This window comes from Gorilla gorilla, chromosome 11 (genome assembly GCF_029281585.2).
Source record: "Gorilla gorilla gorilla isolate KB3781 chromosome 11, NHGRI_mGorGor1-v2.1_pri, whole genome shotgun sequence".
Lineage (NCBI taxonomy): Eukaryota > Metazoa > Chordata > Mammalia > Primates > Hominidae > Gorilla > Gorilla gorilla.
The window spans coordinates 116878554-116905287 of NC_073235.2; the positions used below are offsets into that span (position 1 = coordinate 116878554).

Genomic DNA, 26734 nt, shown 5'->3' on the forward strand with positions numbered 1-26734 from the left:
AAGTTTGCTGGCAGGTTGGTAGGGGCTAGCTTGTCTAGGATAGTCTTAGCTGGTGTGACTCAGCTCTGCCCCTTGGATTCTTCTCATAGTGAAGGTGAAAGTACAGGGGACAAAGTGAAAAATGCACATACTTTTTCAAACCTCTGCTTGTGTTAAGTCTGATAATGTCCTATTGGCCAAATCAAGTCACCTGGCCAAGCACACATTCATGGTGTGGGGGTAAAAGGTCTCTGATTATTTAATAAAAAGAACTTCAAAATCACAAGAACTTTAAAGAGCAAACAAAACAAACAGCCTCAACCACAAACACAAAAATCATTACAACCACCATTTCTGTGACAAGTGTCAAGTTTGGAAGACAAGCAAGTTTGGTCAAGGCCTTATTCCAAATTCTGACCTTTTGTTGTTCACCAAAATGTGGTTGCAGTGCCTAGAACAGAAAAGTGATTCAAAGGCTGTTTAAAACACTTCCAAATACTCCCTCCAAAGCTTACCCTGGTAAGCACACTAATAGGATCACACAAGATCACATTTTGGACACTTAAGTGAAAAATAAGAGATACAAGACATGAAATTCAAGAACTTTTCAGTTCAGTCTTTGGAAAAAGACGAGGCAATTTCTGGTTGGAACTGATCCCCTGGCTCTTAAATTGTACTTGATTTCTTCAAGTTTCAATAATCAGATCTTTGAAAATTTCACCCCATGCACTCTGATATCTTATACTTTTTATCTTTTATTGACATCAGACAACAGCTAAATTGGATTGCCAAGTATGAATCAAAATAATTCAAAGATGATTAAAATATTAAGGATGTCTCAAAGGCATGACAATGTACCAGTCTAGCACACTAGTCCAGAAAATGTAAACAAGTCTAGCGTAGTGTTTTCCAGAAGGTCTTTTAATATAAGCAATTAATTTTTAAAATGTTACAATAAAATTAATATAAACTTCATGCCTAAAATCTGTTAAACTCATTCTTCCTCCTGATAATTATTCCAATTAATTTGTGGTCAAATAATAGTGATATGGAAATTTTAGAGATTCCACATCTTCTTATTCTGACTATAAACCACAGTCTGGGTAATTTGCTGCATCAATAATGTCAAAATTAATAAGCTAAAGTCAAAACAGTATTAGGAACAGTTTTAATAGTTACTACACATATACCTAAAATCTGCTTTAGACGAGAGAATTAAGTAAATAAAAGCCAACAACATTAAGAATTTATTTTGTTATTACCAGAAACTACATATAACATCTCCTATTATCCTTGATTCAACGCTTTTGCCAGTTAGGACTCCAACATGTACTTACCCGTATCCCAAAGACCCGTATTCTGTATCCTGATGCCTCTCTCTCTTCTTTCCTTGATTAACTCTAATCATTGCTGTAACTGCTGTAGCTGTTCTATAGCAGTTCTCTCTTTTCTGCCATAGATGGAAGCCATTTTGAAAATTCTAACTTCCAATTGAGTAGCCAGGAATTTTTGCTATTAATAAATTTCTTTCTTGTGAAAGGTGTATGTGTGTGTGTGTGTGTGTGTGTGTGTGTAAATGTGTATATCTAAAACTTTAATTTTCCTCTTATTATTTTCTTCCCCTTAGACAAATCTCAGTTTGTTATTATTGTACCTAGAGTAGGAGCTAAGAATAACCGCTAGTTTAGAGATGGAAGTCTGAAAAATTCCTGAATCTAAGCAGTTAACCTTCTTTCTATGTTCCTTTCGATGAGATTCTGTACTGTGACTATTTGCAAATATAAAAGCAGCTCCCTGAGACAGATGGTTATTTACAGTGTTTTCTCTATTATGCAGGATAAATTATTAACAAGAAAATAATTGAATATTGAATATGCCCTGGCAAAGAAATAATCTTTCACCAAGTCTGTCACATAGTATGCTGCAAGCATGCATTCCAATTAGTAGAGTGGGCCAAGTAGAATAATGTATCAAATTGTTTAAATTCATGATTCAATCCTACTTTCCTTAAGAACTTAGTACAATTGCAAATCAATTATTATTCAAGTTTGTTAACTTTCTGCAAATTTCAACTATATTTTATGACTCGTGGATTTAAATCATAATTCAATATGCATATAATTGAAAAAGTTTTCTCAAAGGCTTGTTTTCATTTATTTTCATTTTGATAGCATTATATCACAGCTGATCAAGTAATTTATCATGTTAACATATTAAAATGCATTCATAGGAAATATTTTACCTCATTTTTATAAGTAATTTTTTAAGCTACCAAGGATTGGAATAGAAAAGAACATAGTTAGGAGAGGGAATAGCCAAATTATTTTAATATCTTTGGATCATACTATCAATAGGAGAAAAAGCAAAACTGTTTAACCATTATAAAATAACAGTAGACTATATCAATGGTTCTCAAAGTGTGCAGTACCTGGAAATTTGTGAGAAATGCAAACTCTATCACCCCAGAACTTCTGAATCAGAAACTCTGCAATTAGGGCCCAGCCATCAGTATTTCGACCTCAAACTGATTCTGATGAAAAGGTAAAGTTGCACAACTACTCTCCTATTGAGCTTTTATCTCTTCAAGCACTGTTGCAGTCATATTATCATTTAATCTACATTTAAAAGACAAAGTATTATCACTATTTAACAAATGAGGAAAATGAAACTCAGGAAGATTATGATTAACTTCTTCAAAATTCCTCAGCTACATTGATGGCAGAACCAATATCTGATTTGACTTTCACTAACATTTGTCTCCATTAACAAACTCATAATTTTCAGCCTAAATGGATAGAAATATTAAAGGAAAAGGAAAGTCTAAGTCAGCTGCAAAGAATTATGTTACATAGTTTCTGCTATGGAGCCAACTTTCATTCTTTCAACAAGTATTATACCAGGAACTATGTTAGGTACAGGAGATACAACCAGAAGCAAAACAGAGTTCTTTCTCTTACGGATCTTGCCATCTACCACGAGAAGCAGGGGGGAAAAAAAAAAATAAGGATAATTTCACTATAGAAGGAAATATATAAAGGATGTAAAGGTCACTACGATGGGCCCATAGGAAAAACGCTTCTTCTGGCTCTAAGTTTAAAGGAAGAGGAGGCAGGTGGTTCCTGGAACATGAGGTGTAACTAATCTTTCAGTAGAGTAGGGGAGAAAATATCTTAATCCATAAAACTAGCTAAAGATGTGAGAGAGAAGAATGGGAATGCATCTTTATTATCCTGCCATTTGTTATCTAAAGAAGAGTGCAAACATTTTTAATTTTCATTATTATGAAGGGCTATTTTCCATATATTATATATATATATGTATGTGTATATATATTTATATGTGTATGTGTGTATATATATGTGTGTGTATATATGTATTTGAAATCCAAAATGTTTTCAATTGAGTTTTCTTATTAGAATGCAATAATTTAAATATTTTAGAGCATAAAAATTAAGCTAATATTCATTCAGTTTATTAAAAAACTATAATTTGGAAGATTAAAAACAAAAACAATAGTTCACAGCTTATTTTATATTTGTGGGAATCAGATACAAAAAAAGGTGACTTGATGCCCCTAGAAAATATTTACAGTCAATGCAAACATGGGAGACAGCTTTGAATATGGTGTAGAATACTTGTTAATAAAAATGTATAATATACACAAACTTCTGGTCTGCTGCAGTTTGTATAGCATTATGAAATTAATGAAAATGTATTATTTTCATAACAAGTGTCAGCAAAATGCAGCACAGTAGTGTTAAACTATTCTATTTTTGCAGATTCAACCTCATATTCAGTTTTCTCTTACACTCCAGCATTATATACGATGAATGTGAAAAAATAAACAGGCAAACACCTAATATATTATAGAAGATGGAGAAAAAATAGCTAAATCAGAATGATTTCCCTAAATTTTCAGTATGTGAAGCAATGAAAATAAAAATTTAATATTCAGCCTCCTCATTTTAATTATATCACAACAGTGAACCCATAGTGATCAGGGTATTTTGTGTATTAAATTATATTGTTTGGCATTATTGTTACCTGATTCTAGATAATATTTCTATCAGCTAACTAATTTCTACATTAACCAAAATGTATAGCTAATAGGCCAATAAACATGATGAGGGAAAAGAGGACTTTCTAACCCTTTGTGAGTCAACAAAATACTCATTTCTAGGAAAACCAAAGAATACATTGACCTCACTATCAATCAGGTAATGTCAATGTTAGCTGCAGCTCTGTGCAAAAATTCTCTTTGCAACAAGGTGAGACATAAATAAATATCCCGTCAGTGATATTAAATATTTATTACATTAAACTTTTAATATTATGATAGTTTAAAATTAGTTCATAAATAATTGGATATTTATAGATACAGTAGGTTGCTTTCAGAGTTTGCTCTCAGCAGGGAATTAAAACGCACCTCTATGCACATGCTGGTGCAGAAGAGATGAAATGCAAAACCAAGATCTCTCCAGAGGACACCAACATTCTTGGACTATTTCCAAAAGGAGGCACAAAGTACAGGCTAGTTCTAATTTGGTGTCTGATAGCCAAGAGAGAAGGCCATTGTTATGGAGGTGATGAATGGGGACGCAATGAGGAGGGGTCATTACAGAAATAGCAAGCAGTTGTGGCAGTTGTTTGAGTTAAATTTTGCAAAGAATATTTTGAAAACAAGATGGGCCAAACAGAACCAAACCATCTGTCTATCTTGGGTCTCAAAGCTGTTGGGGAAGAGACAGTTATTGAGAAACCATATCCATCCCAAAGATCTTAAATTGGAAGCATAGTCAGGGGGGTATAATGCCTTCTTTGGTTGACAAGTTCTAACCCGCTTCAGTCTATTACAATCTCAGATGTTGTCTGTAATAATGCTTGGTGTCCTATGTCTTTGGATCCAGACATCATTGGAATAACCAACCATGTCCCAGAACAGTGCTTAATGGAAACAACTAAGTGAGTCTAGGATTAGGTCAGGGTTTGATATTATCTATGCTATTTATTGACTAAAATATTTCAAATGCAATCTAACCTGGAATAGAAAGGTAGACAAGTCAATCTAGAATAGAGGTAAAAATTATTCAAATTAATTTTACAAGTGGATGTTTTAAATGCAAGTCTATTATGACATGTCTTCTAGACTCTTTAAAGAACTATGTTAGATATGAAGTAGTATTATTTATTTGACTTCAGAGTGAACTGAGACAACCCATGATTTAGAAATGAGGCAAAAATTGTCTCAGAATAGACTACAGTTAAATAAATAATACTTATAAGTTTATAAGTATTATATAACGATACTCATGCATATAAGAAATCATGGTATTTCTCCATTTACAATTTTGAAATTTCTATTTTCCTATTAAAATAAAGAAAAATACATCATCTATGCTAAAGGGCTTCATGTAGCCAAGTGGCATTACTCCAGCATTGAGCCCCCAAAAGAAGAAAAGAGGTGATGGGATAAGGAAAGAGCACAAAGAAACTTGCAGTAAACTGCGCATACTTTTGTCCTTCAAGAGGCATTACATTTTCCTTAAATTCATTGCCAGTTTTCCTTGGGGACCATTGTCTGTTTTCTTTAAGAGAATGTGGGGATATATTTATGTATTTTAACTGCTAAATTAATGGTTAAAAATTCAATGTGATTTTTATTTCTTTCAAAGAATGAGATTAAAATTTTAAATGGTTTCTTTTATTAAAAAGAGACTATATGCAGTTTTATCCAAATACTTTTTCTATGTGTTTAATTATTGTATAACCACTAAACATATTATATAATTTGTTTTTATGCAATAGTAGTGGATATGTTTTTAAAAGTTTAATATATTTTTAAGATGAATAGAACAAACATTTAATATCACTTAAAAGTGATATTAGAATGTAGTACCCTACACTAACAGCTATTTTTGTTACATAAATCTTTAAATACACCTTCTTATTCTTGCAGTCATAGTTAAGGAAGAAGTTGTAGAAAAAAAGTAAACATATGGTAGATGCTATTTATTCTTTTTTTCTGGTAATATGAAAAGTCAAATTTAGAATTTCAAGCTAGAAATATCTCAGAGAGTATGGTATCTTTTACCTTAAATATATTCTAAATTGGTATGAAATATTTCAGTATTTCATCCAAACTTGTCATAAAGTTCACTTTATTATTTTCATTTTCCTATTTAATATTCTCTTCTGATAACTGCAACATTCGTGGTGAATGTGACTCAGAGTTTTCAGTGGCTGTGAAAAGTCCAGTTAGTCATAGAATTGGTAGCTATGGAAGAACTTTGGAGAATATTTCAGATTCTTATAGTGTGTTGAGAAATATAAATCAGTGCATTCAAATATTAACTAAATCACTGTTCACCTCTGACTGTGAAGGAGTCAGGGGGGTTCAGATTGTATTGGATTTACTCAATTTATTCTAAAAGTGCCAAATGCATGTTTGGACAGTAGTTCATTTTAAATTTCTTTAAATATCTCTAGTGTCAAATGAATTATAATGTATATTCAATGACTATATTTAGTGTCATCCTGCTTTTCCTTCTTTAGAATTTTATTAGACCACCTTACATAAAAATAGCATCATCAAATTCTGATGTGGTATGATTTTCTCTGTTGAATAAATATTTCAAAAAGCCAGGGGCATTAGTTAAGAAGAGCATTAAAAAAAATAACCCAAATGTCAATCCAAGTTAGTATGGATAAATAAAATGTAACATCTATGCAATGCGATGCATCCAACGATGGAAATGAATGAGCACAGAGCAAAATAAAATGTGCAGTGAAAGAAGTAAAACCGAAGAATACATATCCTATGATTCTTTTTTATAAAGAGTTCAAAATCAGGCAAAACTGTTTTATATCATTTAGAAGTACATACTATAAAGAGCTTCACAGCAAGTCAAAAAAAGGGGGGGAGCCATAAATGTTAGCATAGAGGTTGCCTCCAGGAGGGAGAACAGCCGCTGGAAATAGAAAGTGGCACAAGAGGGGTATCTTCTGGGGTGCTGGCAATAGTCTCTTTCTTGACCTGAGGGCAGTTACATAGGTGTTTGCTTTACAATAACACATTAATCTCTATAGCCTTCTGTATATGTGCCCTAATTCTCAGTAAAAATAGATGATGATGATGATGATGATGATGATGATGATGATGATGATGATGATGATGGTGATGATGATGATGATGATGGTAGAATAGATGGATGGATGGATACATAGATGTAAAAGGAAAGGGAATAATTAAAATCAATAAAACTAGGATATTTGATCTATTACTGTCTATTTCAACCAAGAGGTGCAGTTGGACTGCCATAGAAGGTACATCATAAAGGGTCATGGTACATACTTTGGAAAGAAGTCTAAGACAGGGACTAAAAAGTTGGGTCTAGAATCCAGATCTATACTTTGACGCATTCTGTGTATATCATGGAAATGATCACTTCAATTCTTTGTGCATCAGGGTTCTTATCTGCCCACTGAGGTAATAACCATTTATAGAAAAGTCTGTGATAATTTCAATGAGATTATACAAATTATTTGGATAATAATTTTTCATCTGCATCTTTCTCCCAAATCCTCCAATCCTGTACATGAGGATGTAAAAAAAATTATGAGGTATAATTACCTGTAAGTACCATCTACTTTTACATATTTCATTTATGCAGTTTTTTGTTCAACAAACTTTTGTGGTTTTTTTAATTATTTTGAGTTCAGGGGTACATGTGCAGCATGTACAGGTTTGTTACATAGGTAAACATGTGGCTTGCTACACAGATCATCCCGTCACCTAGATATTAAGCCCAGCATCCATTAACTATTCTTCCTGATGCTCTCCCTCCTCCCACCCGCCACCTTTCAATAGGCCCCAGTATGTGTTGTTTCCCCCACCATGTGTCCATGTGTTCTCATTATTGAGCTCCCACTTATAAGTGAGAAGATGTGGTATTTGGTTTTCTGCTTCTGCATTACCTTACTGAGGATAATTGCTTTCAGCAACATCCATGTCCCTGCAAAGGACATGATCTCCTTCCTTTTTATGGCTGCATAGTATTCCATGGTGTATATGTACCACATTTTCTTTATCGAATCTATCATTGATGGGCATTTAGGTTGATTCCATGTCTTTGCTACTGTGAATAGTGCTGCAATGAACATAGGAGTGCATATATCTTTATGATAGAATTATTTATATTCATTTGGGTGTATACCCAGTAATGGGATTGCTGGGTCAAATGCTATTTCTGGTTCTAGGTCTTTGAGGAATCACCACAATGTCTTCCACAATGGTTGAACTAATTGACACTTCCACTAACAGCATAAAAGAATCCCTTTTTCTCCACAACCTCACCGGCATCTGTTGTTTATTTGACTTTTTAATAATAGCCATTCTGACTGCTGTGAGATCATATATCATTGTAGTTTTCATTTGCATTTCTCTAATGATCAGTGATGTTGAGCTTTTTCTCATATGTTTGTTGGATGCATGTATGCCTTCTGAGAAGTGCCTGTTTATGTCCTTTGCCCACTTTTGAATGGGGTTGTTTTTTTCTTGTAAATTTCCAACACACTTTTGTTGAGCAAAACACTGTGGTCATGAATAAGGAAAAGGGTTTTATTATTTTTATGTTGCATACACACAGTCACACATGTTCACATGCACACATGTACATGTACCACACACACACATACAGAGGCAATTTTTTATTTCTTAATTCCCTTTTATGAATTGGTGTCTGTAAACATGATAAGGGAAGAAAAGTATCAACTAATGATTATGCACCACTTTTCAGAAATATTGAGGTCATAGTCTGGCATATTATGAAAGATTCTTTCAAATTATGACCCTCTTGAAAATAATTTGGAAATAAACTGATTTTGCATTTAAGTGCCACTGATGGATTAATAAGTTAATGTATACCTAGATTTTGTGATATTCATAAAAAGATTGTAACTGAATGTTTGTGTAGTATTGATTTGATTTTGAATACCTTTAATTAATAGCACCCTAAGTCCAACAGCACATTTTGCAAAAGCAAATTTATACAACTGAAATAAAATGTAAGTTGATTTTATTAAATGAAAGTCCAAACTTAATATGAGTCCATTGAGTCCAAACTCAATGATTTAAACATATTTTCTCCAATAAATAATGCCCCATAGCTTTCTTAAATTAATATTTACTCCTGAAATAAATATTATACCATATTTATTGGTACGATATTTAATAGAAGGTAAAGAATTTAATGTGCATTTTCTTCCTCAAATAAATAAATATTGAACTTAACTTGTCCTTTGAGCACTGAGATGTCTTCCACTAAACACCTACAGCTTTAAACACACCTCCTGGAACCCTGCATAGAATGATTTAATAGCTACATATTGAGAAGAATTTTAAAAAGTGTCTCTGACACGCTCTTTATTCCATTGAAGAACTTATCACTGGTGGGACAGAAGAATTGTCTGTGGTCGCCAAGGTTTTTTTTTTTAACAATTACTAAAAATTTACTTTTTTCATCTTCATGCCCATTGGCAAAGTAATACCAAATTGCAAGGTTTAAACTATGTAGGTTTTATTTTTTTATAGAAACAACATTTATTTCCAATAATGCAATTAAATTATTTGTTGTCTTTATGTATTATAGCTATGACAACAGTACAATATATACCCAACTCTATCATTTCATTCTACAACCAGTAGTACAATTAGAATTTGTGTCTATCTCTTAGCTTATTTTGAACTAATTTTCAGGACACAGCAGTACAATGTGTAGAGTACAGTGTGGTGGGCATCAATGGTTATTCTGAGGAAGAAAATGGGCATTAAATTCTTACCTCCTATGAAAGAAACATAGTAGGGATGTAAATATATTTATTTCATTCATAACTTTGATAACTAGGGCCTACCCATCTGCCAGACTATATTATTGTGTAAATAGCTCCCATCTGAGCTAGGTGTCCTGCTAAGTCAGATCATTTAGTACTTGTAATTGAAGCTCAATAATAATTACTGCTACATCTAGTGAGCATTTAATTCCTGTGTGCCAGGCATAGCTATAGATACAGTTTAAGCTGCTCAAGTTTAACACAGTAAAAATGATAAGAGCATAGGTGCTTATAAAGAATTACTATTACAAGGAAACTGGGTATGAATACAGTTTTTAAGGATATAATTTTGGGCCAGGCTTGGTGGCTCACGCCACACTCCCAACAGTTTGAGAGGCCTAGGCGTGTGGATCTTCTGAGGCCAGGAGTTCGAGACCAACCTGGCCAACATAGCGAAATCTCATCTCTACTAAAAATACAAAAATTAGCCGGGCATGGGGGCGGGCATCTGTAGTCCCAGCTACTCGGGAGGCTGAGACATGAGAATAGCTTGAACCCAGGAGGCAGAGGTTATAGTGAGCCAAGATCGCACCATTGCACTCCATCCTGGGCGACAGAGCGAGACTCCATTTCAAAAAAAAAAGATACGATTTTGAATTCACTTCCTATATCTAATTTCCCAGCATTTATTATGATTCACCAAATAAGGTAGCAATCATATATAGGGATTTTTAGATCATGAGGTTTTTAGGTGTCTTCTGGATTCAGATGAGTTCCTTGAAATCATCTTGCAACCTGAAAATGACTGTGATATAAGAAATAACCATAAGGCTACGGCAAAGCTGAGAGTGACAGAGTTTATGCAATTTTCCTTAGGAAAACTGCATGATATCTATTTTGAATCCTCCACCTGGCATTACTCATTTTATTTATGGAACGCATTCTCCCCAGAGTGACATCTTCTTTCCGTATTCATAATGTATAATTGTGATCCTTAGACCTCATCATGAAAGGACAGGTGGGATATTATTTTAAGCACCAGGATATTTTTTAGTAAATATCATATGTAGAGTATTGACCCTTTCAGGGACAGCAATAACATAGCAAAAGGAAAGCACAATTTTATCTCTTGTTCAATCACATTGTTATTCTCTTTATTCTCTGGATTTAGGGTCTGTTCCTATAATAGGTAACACTTCTAAAGATAAAGAAAGCACTTAAGAGAATTTTGGGATGTGTTCCACAAGAGACCTGGACCACATTTTCAGTTAATAGTGTTTGATAAATTGACCATGAAACATTAAAAAAAACACAGATCTTAATTCATTAATTGCTGTTAGCATTTTATTCATAAGATAATTACCATACATGTAATCATTAATGATCTACGCTCATGGAGAATGTCTTTACAGGATGACATTTCTGAGATGTTTTAAGACTCCAACATTACTGAATTTGTAAAGGGAACTGTGATTTTGTTTCAAAAATTTAATAAGTTAAATGATTAATATATATAGTCCTCCCAGAAAAAAGGAAAAGGCAAATCATAGTCATCTCTTTCATTACTGTAAAATGTGGTAATAATTTAGAGACCAATATTTTGTTGATTCAATTTTTGTCATTTACTAAATTAAACAATAGTATGTATAACATAATTCCAGTTATGAGTTTACTCTTGGGAGTAACTATATCTTTACTTCATCTAATTTCCTCTCTAAAAAGTCATCTGGATGTGAAAGTATACACACAAGGTAAAATATATAGTATATTATAGTGTAAAAGTATGATTTTTAAAGAACTTGGAGAAAGAAAGAAGTTTAATGGGACTTATATTGGGTTCTATAGATGCAGATTAAAACTAATAGTTACAGTAGTTTTAATTCGTATGTTTCATGTATAGAAACCATGCTATCATTCTTCTAAATCTGTAAGCTTTTTGCTATAGATTTAGGATTTAGAGCATTATATCTAATTCTAAAACAAACATTTGAATTATGAAGAAGTTCTTATGCTGCAGAAATTTATTTAAATTTAGACTGTCATTAGCATCAAGAATATTTCTTATTCCATTAACAACTTTTAATTAATCGTACAATTTGCTTTTATTTCAGAAAATACCACGTATCTTTATAGACTAGGAGCTCAGATATATTATTTCCAGCTTTCTTGATGTTACCTCAAATTGAAGTTGCCAATGGTAGGACTGCACAATCTGAATACATATGATGAGATATTTTATGCCTCGTTTTCCATCTGCTTGAGTTAGCACCCTTTCACCATTGGTCATTTCATACTACCCAATTTCCATGTAATTTGTCTCTCTAATCTTGTCAGCCCCTTGAAATGAAGGTGCGCTTTATTCAGGGATTATTTTCATGCTCAAGATCATTTTGTGAATTATTTTATATCATTATAAATAATCCTACTGTTACCTTTTCAATACAAGAATTTGATTTCCCAGCATTAATGGGTTCATTCAATAGTAGTGCCAAGTTCATACAGCAACACTGTAATTGCATTTTAATCAGAAAATAGTAATATATGCTGAAGATACTTTGTTAAATTAACATTATTGCTGTGATTAACAAAGCACACTGTTAAGTGAATACTGCATAAATTAAATTACATACTAGATCACTTACATAGTTTAGGATTTCATGTGCTATCTAGCTACCTCTTCCCACAAAATCTACATCCTTATCTGTTTCACTCATAAAAATGTAATTCTTGAAGCTCATAAGCATAGCTACTTAAATGATTCCTTTGCTTAATAGAAACATCTTTGTTCACTACAACAAGCTTATCTGTACTACATTTTTTTAGGAATAAAGGATATGTGATATGTATTATTTGAAAACTGGCATTCAATTGCCACACTTGGCTGTTCACCATAAAACTCCTATTTGAAATCTAACTTTGAGGACTTCTTTGAGGATACTAGAGTTATAGTTCTGAAATAGTTACTTGCAGAAATCCTATCTATTAATTTAAATTTTGGTTTAAAAAACTCATAACATTTTTTTTTTGAGACAAGGATTCACTCTGTTGCCCAGGCTGGAGTGCAATAGCACAGTCAGAGCATATTGCAGCCCCAAACTTGTGGCCTCAAGTAATTCTCCTCCTTTTGCCTCCAGAATAGCTAGGACTACAGGCAAGCACCACCATGCCTGGCTAAATTTTTTTTTGAATGTTGTAGAAATGGAGTGCCACTATGTTGCCCAGGCTGGTCACAAATTCCTGTCCTCAAGCAATCCTCCCAAAGTGCTAGGATTACTGGCATGAGCCACTGCACCCAGCCTTAATCATTTTTAGTGCACAGTTTAGTGGTATTAATTATAGTCATGTTGTTGTACCACAGATCTCTGGAACTTTTTCATTTTGCAAAACTGATGCTCTGTACCCATTAAACAATAAATCCTCATTTTCAAAATGAGATAGCTTCTCTAGATTTAGTAAAGCTCTCTTCCTTTTCATTATTTTGCTTTTCTATGAAAGGGGACTTCAAATTTATTTTGAGGAAACAAATGTAAACACTCATCTTAAAGTATGTATATTAAGACTATTTTAATAATCAGAGCAAACTTTCATTTATTTAGCTATTTTCAGTTTGCAGCCTACCATGCCAAACATTACTTTATTGCTGTTCCCTGCAGTCCCTTTGACAAGGATGGAGAACTGTCAGAGCTGCACTGGAGCTGGAGACAGGGATAGAGGACACTCAGGATGACAGCCCCCACCCAGAATCCTGGAGAGGAAAGTTGCTATTGTTGAAAACATAATGGATCTTGTTCTTATTAAAGTACCTGAAGTCAGCTGCATAAATTGGGAAGCATATGCACGCTTCTGCTTCACTGTGGCAATTTAAAACAATATACATTTCATAAAATTCTCATTGAAAAAAAATGACCAAGAAAAGCCCTCTTTTTAGGGAAATGTTACCCATCATTACATCCTCCACCATCAAGGCCAAGTAGTCAATACCCACGCCAGATAAGCACTGTGTGCCTATATGAGGTGGTCATTAAAGAATGATGAGGAAAGGACCACAGAAATCAACTGGTGTCTTCCCAAAGTCCTGGGGTCGCTGAGGAACACACATGGGGCTCATAATGTCCATGTCCTTCCCTTATACCTCAATGCTCTTTCCACCTTGCCCTGGTGGAAAGTCTTGTCCATATCACCTCTAATCCAGCATTCTCAAAGCAGCACAAAACTGTCTTCAGAAGACTGAATGTTTCTACATTCCTTCATATTAATTCCAGGAAAAGAATTCCAAAGTCAAATAATTCAAATGCTAAGTGTATTTTTTAAAATTGTTTTTAGGCACTTTCTCTTAGGAATGTAAACTCTTTGAGGGCAGGGTCTATGCCCTTTCATCATTGTGTTCATCAGGCTTTATCATTGTCTAGCATATGGTGGATGGATAAACAACCATCTCCGTAAAGATATCTGATTTCTATTCCAACTACACAAGCTCCTTTTCTAGTATACACAGCCACCAAAATAATGCTTAAAACATGTGTCTCAGAATGACAATCAAGATAGAAGTCTTAAAGCAAGAAAGATGTTTTCCTTGTTTGTTCTTCTATAAATTCTCTAAAGATTCATAAAATTTAGCTATACAATCTACTTCAGATAATGGCTTCTAGATGCTATTTAGAAATTGGCCCATTATGCAAGATAAAAATCGTCTAAGATTATAATGCAAATCAGTCATCATAAAAATATAAAGATCTAGAATTTATAGAAATTCTACTAAGCATTTATTTTATGTGAAAGAAAAATACATCCACAGTACATACATAATTAAATGTAAATGTATGCTGAAAAAGTTCATAATCATGAAAAATACATATCTTGATGGACTACTTTTATTTGGCAACCTTTCCCTTCCAATATCTGTCATAATATTAGAGTAGATTAGAAATTATATCTACAGTCTCAACTCATTTTATGAAATACGAGTAACGGTAGGTATAGATAATTTATTTTCCCTCAGCTGTACATAAAGATGGATAATTACATCTTTCTAAAAAAATGAAGCTGACCAGGCGCGGTGGCTCACGCCTGTAATCCTAGCACTTTGGGAGGCTGAGGTGGGTGGATTGCTTGAGCTCAGGAGTTCAAAACCAGCATGGGCAACACAGTGAAACTCTGTCTCTGCTAAAAATACAAAAAAAATTAGCCGGGTGTGGCGACGTGCGACTGTAGTTCCCAGTTATTCGGAAAGCTGAGGCAGGAGAATTGCTTGAACCTGAGAGGCGGAGCTTGCAGTGAGCCGAGATCACGCCACTGCACTCCAGCCTGGGCAACAGAGCAAGACTCCGTTGCCAAAAAAAAAAAAAAAAAAGAAGAAGAAGAAGCCATTAGGTCTCTTCTAACCTTTACCTTTGCAGACTTTAATGTTGTCAGCTAGTCCAACATCATTATGCACTATTATTTGAAGGTGCTCATCCATTTTCCCAGCATCTTTTGTGTTGTCATAACCCTTACATGCAGTATCAGTAAATATGGCTTTATTGTTTGACAACATAAATTCCTTAGTGACGTTTTCAAAAGAATAAGAGTTTTTAACCATTTAGTTAAATAGAAATAAATTGATGATGGGAAATGTCTGCATTCTATGTTTAATTTTTCTATCAATCTAAAACTGCTCTAAGAAATAGAATTCATTAACTAAAGTAATGATGTAGGAAAAGTTAAAAATAATTTACTGTTTACTTAAACTGCAATAGCAAAGGCAGGAGAATAACTTAACAACCTTACAGTTAATTATTTTACAGGGTATGTTACCTGCCTTTCATCTTCCCTGAGTATAAGACAAGGAAGCAGACTTAAACTCTCATGAGAGAAATGTAAGTTGTATAAAAAAAAAATTCTGATGGTCAGAGTCTGCTAATAGTATTGAAACTTCTGGATTTCATATCCTGGATGCAGGTGATTAAATTGTCTGGTATAGCTTAACATTCTCTTGCCTAGAAAGAAGAAGATAAATTAGTCAGCACTTGGAAAACTGATCCAACTTCTTGTTACTATAATTCTATATTTCTCAGACTGGTTTGCTAAGCCCATTAGAACAGGGGCTTCATGAAATTAAGGTCACAGGTCTAATTCTTATTTCAACCTATTAGCTTCCCTTTCTTCTGAGGGACTTTGCTCCAAACATCAGCCAATCATCTTGTAACTTTCATCCAGTCACGAAACTCACAAGACAACATGCATGGAGTGGTCAGGCACCTACTCATTCCCGTAATTCTCTGGAACATACTTCAGTGTGGGCTGGACTATCGGTGTCACAAAAAGAAACGTGACACCGCAGAGATGGCCCAGTACAGTTTTTGCTTGTCAAAATCATAAAAAGACTATGGTAATCCTACAAATTCTGATTCACCCGTGTCAAAGAAAGGAAGGAAGCTTCAGAAGGTTGTTTTCTTTTCTCCTTCAGAGACTTACACCAAATTATTTTGAATTTGCATTTTTCCAGTCTTTAATTCTTGACCCGTAAGAAGTCTCTCAACTCTAGTCACTGAATCTACCAAAATATTTTGTTTCAAAAAATAAGAAAAAAATTGCATTTTTCTACATTTTTGAGTAGAAGAATCTCCCTAATCATTGGTTATAAAAAATGAAAATATAACACTGAACAAGTTAATATTACAAATAACAAAATAAATGCCCACTGTGTAAAAATAATGCAAAATTCATATTTCAAAGTTACCCTAATTTGAATACATAGGTCTCTTAGAGTCAAAAAACTCACAAAATGTCTGATGACATTTTTCAGGACATATGTAGCATCTTCTAATCAGATGCTAAATGTGATCTATTAACTATCATTTGGGTAGCTGCAGCCCTACATCGATTGTTTTATCCTGTTGATAAAATAAAAATTTACCTCAGGAATGACTCACTGGTTAGTAAAACTGAATTCTCTTAAGCTTAGGACTTGGGAAAACCAATAATTGGAAAGATAAATGTTTTGAGTCATAATGAAAAGCATGTATAATAAAATCCTCTATAAGAGCCTGAGGCATCATCCAAATTTATAGAAGTGGTAACTAAGTGTTCAAAGACAGGATAGAGGAAAGAGCCTAGAAACCTGGTTCAATGTCTGGAAATATTTGTCTCTTTAGAGTGATAAATGAGTTTTAATCAAATTGACTGTAGAAATAGAACCAAAAGGAACATTATTCTAAGTGGTATCGATAATCAAGGTAGAAAAGCCTGGTATTAAGAACTTACCATCTTTTCAGTGGTCCCTTAAGATGAACCAACGATTTGAACAAAACAAACTTGATTATAATATACAAGCTTGCCTATATTTATTTATAAAATATTCTCAAAGTGTAGTTTAATTTTAATAAACCTCTCTCTCTGAGTCAGGGCTCATAAAATTTAACTATAGTACCTGGCCTAATTTTTTTGAGTCATATGTTAATGTAAATCATTAATTAATCTCATATATTGATGAGTATAGTATGAATTATCTTTTTATAATATCTTTGATATATAAATATTCACATAAAAGGTTATAATGTGTTCTAAAGAATTAATTTCTGACTATACATTATATACTACTAGTGTCTAGTTTAAGACTATATATCACTTCTTGTTTGGGAATTTATGTTTATATTTAAATGTCGATAATTATCTTCAATAACTCACCAATTACATGCAATTAGTGATTACAGGCAAATAATTTTCTAAAAATTTGAATGAAATGATCTTTTAAATTGTGTTATGAAATATCAAACAATATAGAGTTTGGATTGGCAACAGTAAATAGAACAGAGCATCTCCTTCTACCCATAGCCCTTCTCTGACATCCTACAAATAGGAATGAAGGAGTTCCTCAAATCTGCACAGTCACCTTAGGGCCTGGGTCAGGTTTTACCCCCAAGACACATATACGACAGAAAGACAGGAAAGTATAATGTGACCACCAGTAATGTTTCTAAAGTTCAAATTTAAAACTTTCACAGCCATTTATAAATTCTTGTATAAGTAATTTTAATCGTAATGCATTGCGAATAACAAAAACTCCTACTGTAATAGCTTTCTTGGGAATCCACTCAATCAATTACATATGTATAGGAAATAAAGGAATGCCTTCAAATTATAAAAAATACTGAAAAATATTTAAATTGGATATATTTAAAATAATTACTTTTTTATATAGAATGCCATAGATCAGAATCCATATGAAAATTGAAAACATGACCTATTATTTATCAGCTCCCAATGCAATTATAAATAGATTTAATTGGCACTGGGATTTAAGGCTTACTTACTAGTGTGTAACTAATTAATAGAATTTTCAGCTCACTCAGCATGTGACTTCTTCAATGATAAGCTGAAGTTCCAAAAAAAAAAAGACTTAAAATGACTATGCACATGATTTTTAAATTACTCTCCATGTTTATGGAGTAATTGAGAAACAAACTAAGTTTCATAGTTTCTGAGGCCCTGATAGGAAGCCAAGTAAGGATTTAATATGATAAAAAACAAACCCACAAAAAATCATACATTAAAATACTAGTAAGATAAATAATTGCTATAAGTGAGCTTCTATATTATTAAAACTTTTTGGAATGTAATTAAAATTAATTTTAGAGAATTTTTAAAAATAGTTATGTAAGAATCAATTTCTATTTTGAAAAGTGTATTATGACTACTAATGCTCCATTGGTTTAAATAAATAACACTGGAATTCTATATTTTATCATAATCATCTTTGTTACTAATATAGCTGATTATTATACTTTCATTAATGCCCTTTATTCAACATATATTTTTATTCTTTGCACACTCAACAAGACTTTGTTTAGAAGTTTCTGTAGTCTTAACCTGCCTACCTCTTCTGAAATGTCTCCTTATTCTCTTTTTATCTCTAAGCTTTCTATTAAAAACTATGTCTAACTCAATGCTTTCTTAACTACATTTCCAAACCTTTTACTATGCCAAGACATTCTTCAGATTCCTAGAACCATTGGTTGCTGTTCTCGTGTTCCAGTGTCCTTGAATTACTATTGTCTGAATCTGCATTCTATCTATAAATTATGCATGTCTTCAAATAGCACCTATAAACTTCTGCATGCTGTTCCATAATTGCCAAATTACTGCACAAGAATATTATTCTGACTATACAGCAGCATTCTGAAATCACGGATTTAGGATTTATATAGATTTATGTAGATGCTTTTAATATCCACACTATTCCCGGCATATTTTTCCACCCTATATGCTGCAGTTCCCTGATTACCTGGCACTTCTCCACCATCTCTTTCCCCTAGTCCCCAATGATAATGCAATTGTCTTCCATTAAACTGCCTTCTGCACCACCTTTTGTAGGGCCTAAGTCCTGTATCTTAATGATACATTTTTATAATTTGAAAAATTAGATGTTTAAAAAAGGTATTAAAGAAAATATAAGTCATTGAGCATTTTTCTCTATACAATCAAAAGAATTAATAATATATTGGCTGAATGCTTTAGAGAAAGACTTGGAAATAGTCTGAAACATTTTTTCTTTAAAGAAAACTATTTTGTATTTTAAAAGAACCTATTTTTCACACATAAAGGGGACAGACTTTTGTTTTATAAAATATACTAAATATACATTCTACTGTGTACCTAAGGCAGGGTCTGACCATCTGCTGGTAAAATTTAAGGGCATTTCAGGTCAACTCAAGCAAATAATTTTCAGTTCTTCAAATTAGGTATTCCTGTCAATATTGTATTACATTTGACATTTGCACTGTTTTATTGGGTTAGAGCCCTAAGCAGAGGAATTTTTTTTAAATTTACCTGATATGTGTTCAAATATTCCCTAGTACACTTCAAAGGGCCTAAAACATACGTTTTGAATGAATAAATAATCTAATGCATAAATTTGCACTGTGGAATTTACATGCACAGTTAAGCCATCAAATGTAAAGACAGATTTCTAGTATACGCCCCCATTGTATGGGTATTTCAGCTTTTCCATACCTGGTAGTCATTTGGTATACTTGGAAATTCCCAAGGATACAACTTATATTAACTCTTTCTAGGTCCTGAATTTTCTTCTAGAAACCTCTAGGAAGCACTCTGTTGACAAACAAACAAAAAAAAAAAGAGAGAGAGGGAATTAGGAGATATATTTTGTCTTTCTACCTCTGCCTCTAACAGAGGGACTTTAGACAAATCCCTGGACTCCGTAGTTTACAAACACACAAATTATGAGGACATTGTTTATCTCTTAGTGGCTATGGCAAATTGTATTTTCCAAAGTTGGCAGTAACAATATTTCTCATCCAACCTTCTCTTCTACGATGTCACGATGACATTCCTCTCATTGAGGGGTGAAATCCATGATCCCTGCCTTTGAATCCGGGTGGGCTTGGAACTCCCTTGTTACTAATAGAAGTGACAGAAGTAACATTGAGTGACTTCTGAAGGTTGATTAGGAAAAGACAAGTAATCAAGGCTTTGTATATGGAAACACTTATACTGGAACCCTGAGCATTCTATAAGCCCTTGACTGTGCTGAGTCCACTGTGCTGCAAAGAAGCCCAAGCTAGATTCCAGAGAACAACCAAGCAGAGCAGCCAGGCAGTCCTCAGCTTCCCCAGCCACTCACCATTGCAGCTTCAGCTAATCTCTAACTGCAGCCACAGGAGAGACTTTAAGCTAAAACCACCCAGCCAAGTCCTTTCTGAACTCCAGAGCTGCGGGGAATGTTAAATATAATAGAATACTTTTTGCTTTCAGCTGCTATATTTTGGAGATATTTGTAATGCAGTATACAGTATCATTCCTGAGGTAAAGAAAAATGATTCCATGCCACAAATTGCTTCTTTATTCTTTGAAAAAAAATATAACCTTTCTAATTGACTACATACATGTTTTTGTCAGAGATATGTTAGTTAAGTGCCTTGAATTGTTTCAGGAAAACATGCTATAACAATAATTTTGTTTATCATATCATGAACTCATTAAAAGTAAAATGTTTTTTAGTTTTAATTACACCAGGACACAACACTGCATCATAGGAGTAAACCACATGTAAATTGTAATTGAAAATGTAATTTTTGAGGGCTACAGGCTGGGTGTGTATAGTCTACTCTTTGTGGCTTTAATCCTAGCCTCCTTGAATCTTCATTAGTGAAATCTATAAAGGATGTAATCATGTATCTCAGAAGAATCATTTGTTAAGTGCGACTGAGATGATATATTCCATCATGAATATAACCAAAAGAATATCTTTTAGGATATTCTTTTATATCTTTTTTCCAAAAAAAAGAATCTTGAATAGATTCATCTGAAGTCTAATAGGTTTTGTTTTATATTCTGTTTTTACATACTGGATTAGTGTGGATATCTAGAATGTTAAGAGCCTCTCAAGGGACATAACTAATATTCATCAATGGATCCTTCACCTTTACTAAATATTGTCCCCATAGTAGATGGTCAGTAAATGTTTGCTGACTGAATAAAAGCCTACAAGAAACAGTGATTAATTAGAGTGTGACTTTAAAAGCTAATCATACAAAGTATGAGTTATATACTTTGGTTAAGAAGATTAAAGTTTATAGTTTGAGATGCTTCTTCTACTCCACGGTCAACACACTCTCTGCAACCATAGCTTTATAGCAAACATTGGACTAGGCATATGGGAGGACAGGTACATTTTCATGAATCCAAGGTGAAATAAGAACAGCTGATGTGACAAAAAATCAACGAGATCCAGGCATGGTGGCTCATGCCTGTAATCCCAGCACTTCAGGTGGCCAAGGCAGGAGGATTGCTTGAGGTCAGAAGTTTGAGACCAGCTTGGGCAACAGAGTGAGACCCTGTCTCTACAAAAAATAAATTAGCTGGGCACGGTGGTATGCACCTATAATCCAAGCTACTCAGGATGCTGAAGCAGCAGGATGGCTTGAGTCTAGGAGGTTGACACTGCAGTGTGCCATGATCACACTATTACACTCCAGCAGGGACAACAGCAAGTCCGTGTCTCAAAAGAAAAACAAATCAACAAGAAATCATAGAAGTTAAATTTATAGTCATTAAAATTAAAAAACACAAAATAGAGTAATCTCTAGTTCAGATATAAAAGTATATTACGGAATTCATCCAGAACACAGAAAACAACATAAAGAAACATAAAAATATTGACACTATGCATCTAACAAGAGTGCTGGAACTAAGAGGTTAGAGGAAATTTTATTCACTCCAGAAATATTTACTGAATACCTACTATGTGCTGGGTACTATTCTTATATTATTATTATTATTATTATTATTATTATTATTTTATTATTATTATTGAGACAGAGTCTTGCTGTGTCACCAGGCTGGAGTGCAGTGGCACAATCTCAGCTCACTGCAACTTCCACTTCCCAGGTTCAGGCAATTCCTCTGCCTCAGCCTCCTGAGTAGCTGGGACTGCAGGCGTGTGACACCACACCCAGCTAATTTTTGTATTTTTTAGTAGAGACGGGATTTCGCCATGTTGACCAGGTTGGTCTTGATCTTGTGACCTCATGATCCACCTGCCTTGGCCTCCCAAAGTGCTGGGATTACAGGTGTGAGCCACCATGCCCGGCCGTGCTAGGCACTATTCTAAGCACTTGATTTTGCAGTGAAAAAGCCAACAAAAAATCCTCCTGAGATTTTAATTTTATAAGATGGTGGGATAAGATAATAAACAAATGAACAAATAAGTATATAAAGGAGAGAAGCATTGATACTATACAAAAATTAATGCATAATAGGAGAATAGCAAGTGACAAAGAAAGTGATATTTGAGACAAGATGGTCTAGGAAGGACTCTCAGATATAGTTAAATTTATAGAAAAATTGGAACGATCTGATGATATAAGTTTTGCAAATATCTGGGAGAAGACTGTTCTAAAAACCGGAACCACAGCAGATAAAAGTTTTAAGGCAAGAATAGTTTTGGCATACTTGAAAAACAAAAGACTAGTATGGCAGAGAAAGCATATTTAAGGAAATGATAGGTAAGTATTTTCAGAATTGAAGAAAACCATGAGCCCACAGATTGATAGCACCCTCTGAAGGCAAAGAAATATAAATTTATACCCAAACACACTACGTGGGACTGAAGAATGTGAAAAATTAGGGAAGAAATCCTCAAAGCTATCAGAGCTATCAGAAAAACTACCAGAAAATTCAGACAGATTGCCCACAATCAAGTACCAGATAAAGGCCAGTAAACAAAGTAGAGTTATTTTGAAAGTCATGATGGACAAACTAATCCAGATTTTTGTGAACATAAAAATGCATTTTCAAATTCAAAAGTGAAGCCAAAGTAAAGACATTTTTCAGCATAAAAGTTGACTGTTTACCACCCACAGATGTACACTAGAAGAAGGAGAAGGAAGAGGAGGGAAAGGAGAAGGAGGAAAGATAGGGATGGGGAGGAGAAGAGGAAGGAAGAGGACATGGGGAGGAGGGGAAATCAGAAATAACAGTACTCACAGAAATGAATAACATGTCAACAAATTCATTTAACTAGTAACTGCAAAAAACAAATTATTTTTATATGAAAAGTAAACACGATCTTGACAATAACAAGATGGAAAGTAAAATCACACTATGATTTGCATCACATTTAGCAGGAAAATAAAAATAATGGAAAAGCACGTAAACATTTAAAACTGTTTAGACTGATACACATGGTGGATATAACAGTATTTCTAGTAGTAGTAAAAAGTTTAGTTCAAAGATTTAAATTTTTAAAATTATAAATATTGCAGATTTGGAGCCTCCTAAATACATAACATTCTGAGAAAAAGTAGATTGAAGTACTATATTAGTTAGAAGAAGACTAGCTATGTTACAGTAACAACTAAAACTCTAATCTCAGTGCTTTAGCCTGATGGAAGTTTATTTTTTACTCACGTACTGTCCGATGTGACTAGCTAGCTCTTCTTGGTGGCTTTCTTCCAATGATGACTCAACAATTCAGTTCCGCTGATGTTCACTTTGCAACTCAAACATTGTGAATTTTCTTCCAGCCATGAGGTTAGGAAAGCACAGAAAACTTACTTTATTTCTTAAGTGCCTCAGACCAGCAAGTACATATCAGTTTCACTCACATTCTCATTGACAAGAATTATTCACATGGCCATAACCCAACTGCAAGAAAGTCTGTAAAGAGAGGAACACTCATAGATATTTGATAAGCATTCTCTCTGCCACATTTATTGACAGTTATTTATCATTTCACATGAAAAAGTTACATATGTTTCTGAAAAATAAATCTCAAAGAAAGTTAAAAGTAACTAAATCTCTTCAATGTGTAAATAGAAATCATTCAGAGGGGAATATTATGGATTTTTGGATACAATTTTATGTTAAATATATTTTAAGTATTTACAAACAATATAAGTTAGCAAAATGAATGAATTCACAAATTCTCTAATAATTATTCAGTTTCTCAAACCTAATCATATTGAATAAATTCAATATTTTAATATGTACAAAAGGAAGAAAACAAGTTAAAAGCTTTCTAATTGTTAATTCAATAACCTTCTGTAAAATAAAAAATAACTTTTAAATTTGCAATATAAAGTAAAATTAAAGCTCCTTTAGAAAAATATATAAATATTTATATATTTCTATTTATATATTATATATTTATATATATCTACATATAAAGAAATATATATAATTTATATATATTTCTTTCTAAAGGAGCTTTGAGATATATATATAGAGAGAGAGAGAGTCAAACTTTTAAGTTTAGAAAGGCAAAGCAGAGTTTAAACCAGAAGCACTTTTGTTATTCGTTTCTCTAAAATGAATTGTCTAATTTTTTCAGATTTTGATTATTTTGATGGTTTGTTCCACTTTATAATGTCAGAAAAATATGCTACATCATATTAAAAAAATAGAAATTTAGCTTCAAACTACCTTTGCCATTAAAAAGTCTTTTTTTCTATCTAATATGCACATAAAGCACTATTGTTTTATTACAGCTAGTGAATACAGTTAAATGGAAACATTTAAAGATTTCTTTTTCCCTTACCTGGGACATATTTTTTAATGTTCTTTCCTATGATAAGTTACAATGTATATTGTAACATTGTGAATAAATACAAGTTAGGGTTTGGGTGAATATATTTTCACACACACACCTGCACACACACTTAAAATTTTACTCAGACTTTGAGACCTGAGTAAATCTAAGGCTACAGATTTACTTGTTGCAGAAAGAAAAAAAAAAGTCACTGCAAAGCTATGGAAGAAGTATGAGGTCAATTTCAAGAATTAAAAGTAATAATAATAGGCAAAAGATAAAGACTAGAAGAACTGAGGGTTTGCTTTTCCTCTCACATTTATTTCTGTGACACAAAAATGAACATTTCTTAAAAATCTTTAATAACCTTAATAACTGAGTACTAGTAATAAAAATTATCAATAACTGAGTACGGCTGATAAAGATTATGACAAGTCTTATGTGGTTATATTTCATGTGCTAATGCTCAATATATGTAAAATTTGATTTTAAAAATGATCAGTTAGCAAATTCATTTCATGTTTTGTGCGTAAGGACGCACATTACTGAATTTCATGATTTTCTCATTTATGTATTTCAAGAACAATGTCACTGCATGGGGCTTCCTCTGTGTCCAAGAAATGTACTCCTATAAAGTGCTTGCTTGCTTTGATTCACTGCCTCAGACATGTTCCACTATATCTGTTTGCATCTGTTTTTTAGTTCAAGGTTAAATTATTCATACCTGAAATACAGCACAAATTGCTGAAAAGTAGGGTCTAAGTAGCCAAGGGGATGTTTATTTCTGTCTGCTGAAAAGGTTAGACGTAAAACACTGATAAAGTAGTAGAATGCCTTTAGTTTGTTTCCTTTTAAATTCTGAGGAATTGCATCTGACTAATAATCTTAAATGAATTGATCTGATGCTTTGAATATTATTATTTTGCTTTTATATGGATGATTTTAAAAGATGTCCACTCTGTAAGTAATATTTTATTATGTCTGGTCATAAAAATATGCTCAGAGGAATGTATTTCCCATTTTATAGGAAAAGTCTGTAAAAATAAAAAATGAAATTCTTTGAAATTTTTGGAACCACGTTTGTTTCCCAGGGGCAGTATGGAATGATGGTATAAAGAACACTGGATATGCTTGCAAACCCTAATATGTTGACATTTTGTGAAATAGAAATATTCCTTTTTTTTATTTTGCAGCTCTTCCTTTGTTTTTTATTTTAATTTTTTATTATTATACTTTAAGTTCTGGGGTACATGTGCAGAACGTTCAGGTTTGTTACATAGGTATACATGTGCCATGGTGGTTTGCTGCACCCATCAACCCATCATCTACATTAGGTATTTCCCCTAATGCTATCCCTCCCCTAGCCCCCCACCCCACGACAGGCCACAGTATGTGATGTTCCCCTCCCTGTGTCCATGTGTTCTCATTGTTCAACTCCCACTTATATGTGAGAATATGTGTTTTTTGGTTTTCTGTTCTTGTGTTCGTTTGCTGAGAATGATGGTTTCCAGCTTCATCCATGTCCCTGCAAAGGACATGAACTCATCCATTTTTATAGCTGCATAGTATTCCATGGTGTATATGTGCCACATTTTCTTAACCCAGTCTATCATTGATGGACATTTGGGTTGGTTCCAAGTCTTTGCTATTGTGAACAGTGCCGCAATAAACATAAGTGTGCATGTGTCTTTATAGTAGAATGATTTATAATCCTTTGGGCATATACCCAGTAATGAGATTGCTGGGTCAAATGGTATTTCTAAGTTCCAGAACCTTGAGAAATCGCCACACTGTCTTCCACAATGGTTGAACTAGTTTACAGTCCCACCAACAGTGTAAAAGTGTTCCTATTTCTCCACATCCTCTCCAGCATCTGTTGTTTCCTGACTTTTTAATGAT

General features: G+C 33.4%; 1 protein-coding gene across 6 annotated transcripts in view; it reads left to right on the top strand.

Moving 5' to 3' along the window:
• SPAG16 (sperm associated antigen 16) overlaps positions 1–26734 on the top strand; it is a 1164663-nt gene that overhangs the window by 978954 nt on the left and 158975 nt on the right. The window contains exons 16-17 of one of the 6 annotated variants that reach the window (XM_019022691.3): positions 11919–12004; positions 13461–13545. The exons of the other annotated variants lie outside the window; for them this stretch is intronic. Coding sequence (XP_018878236.2) covers positions 11919–11977 — 59 coding nt within the window. The 3' untranslated portion in view covers positions 11978–12004; positions 13461–13545. Of the gene's footprint in view, positions 1–11918; positions 12005–13460; positions 13546–26734 lie in introns of those variants that run through there. 6 annotated transcript variants of the gene reach the window in all.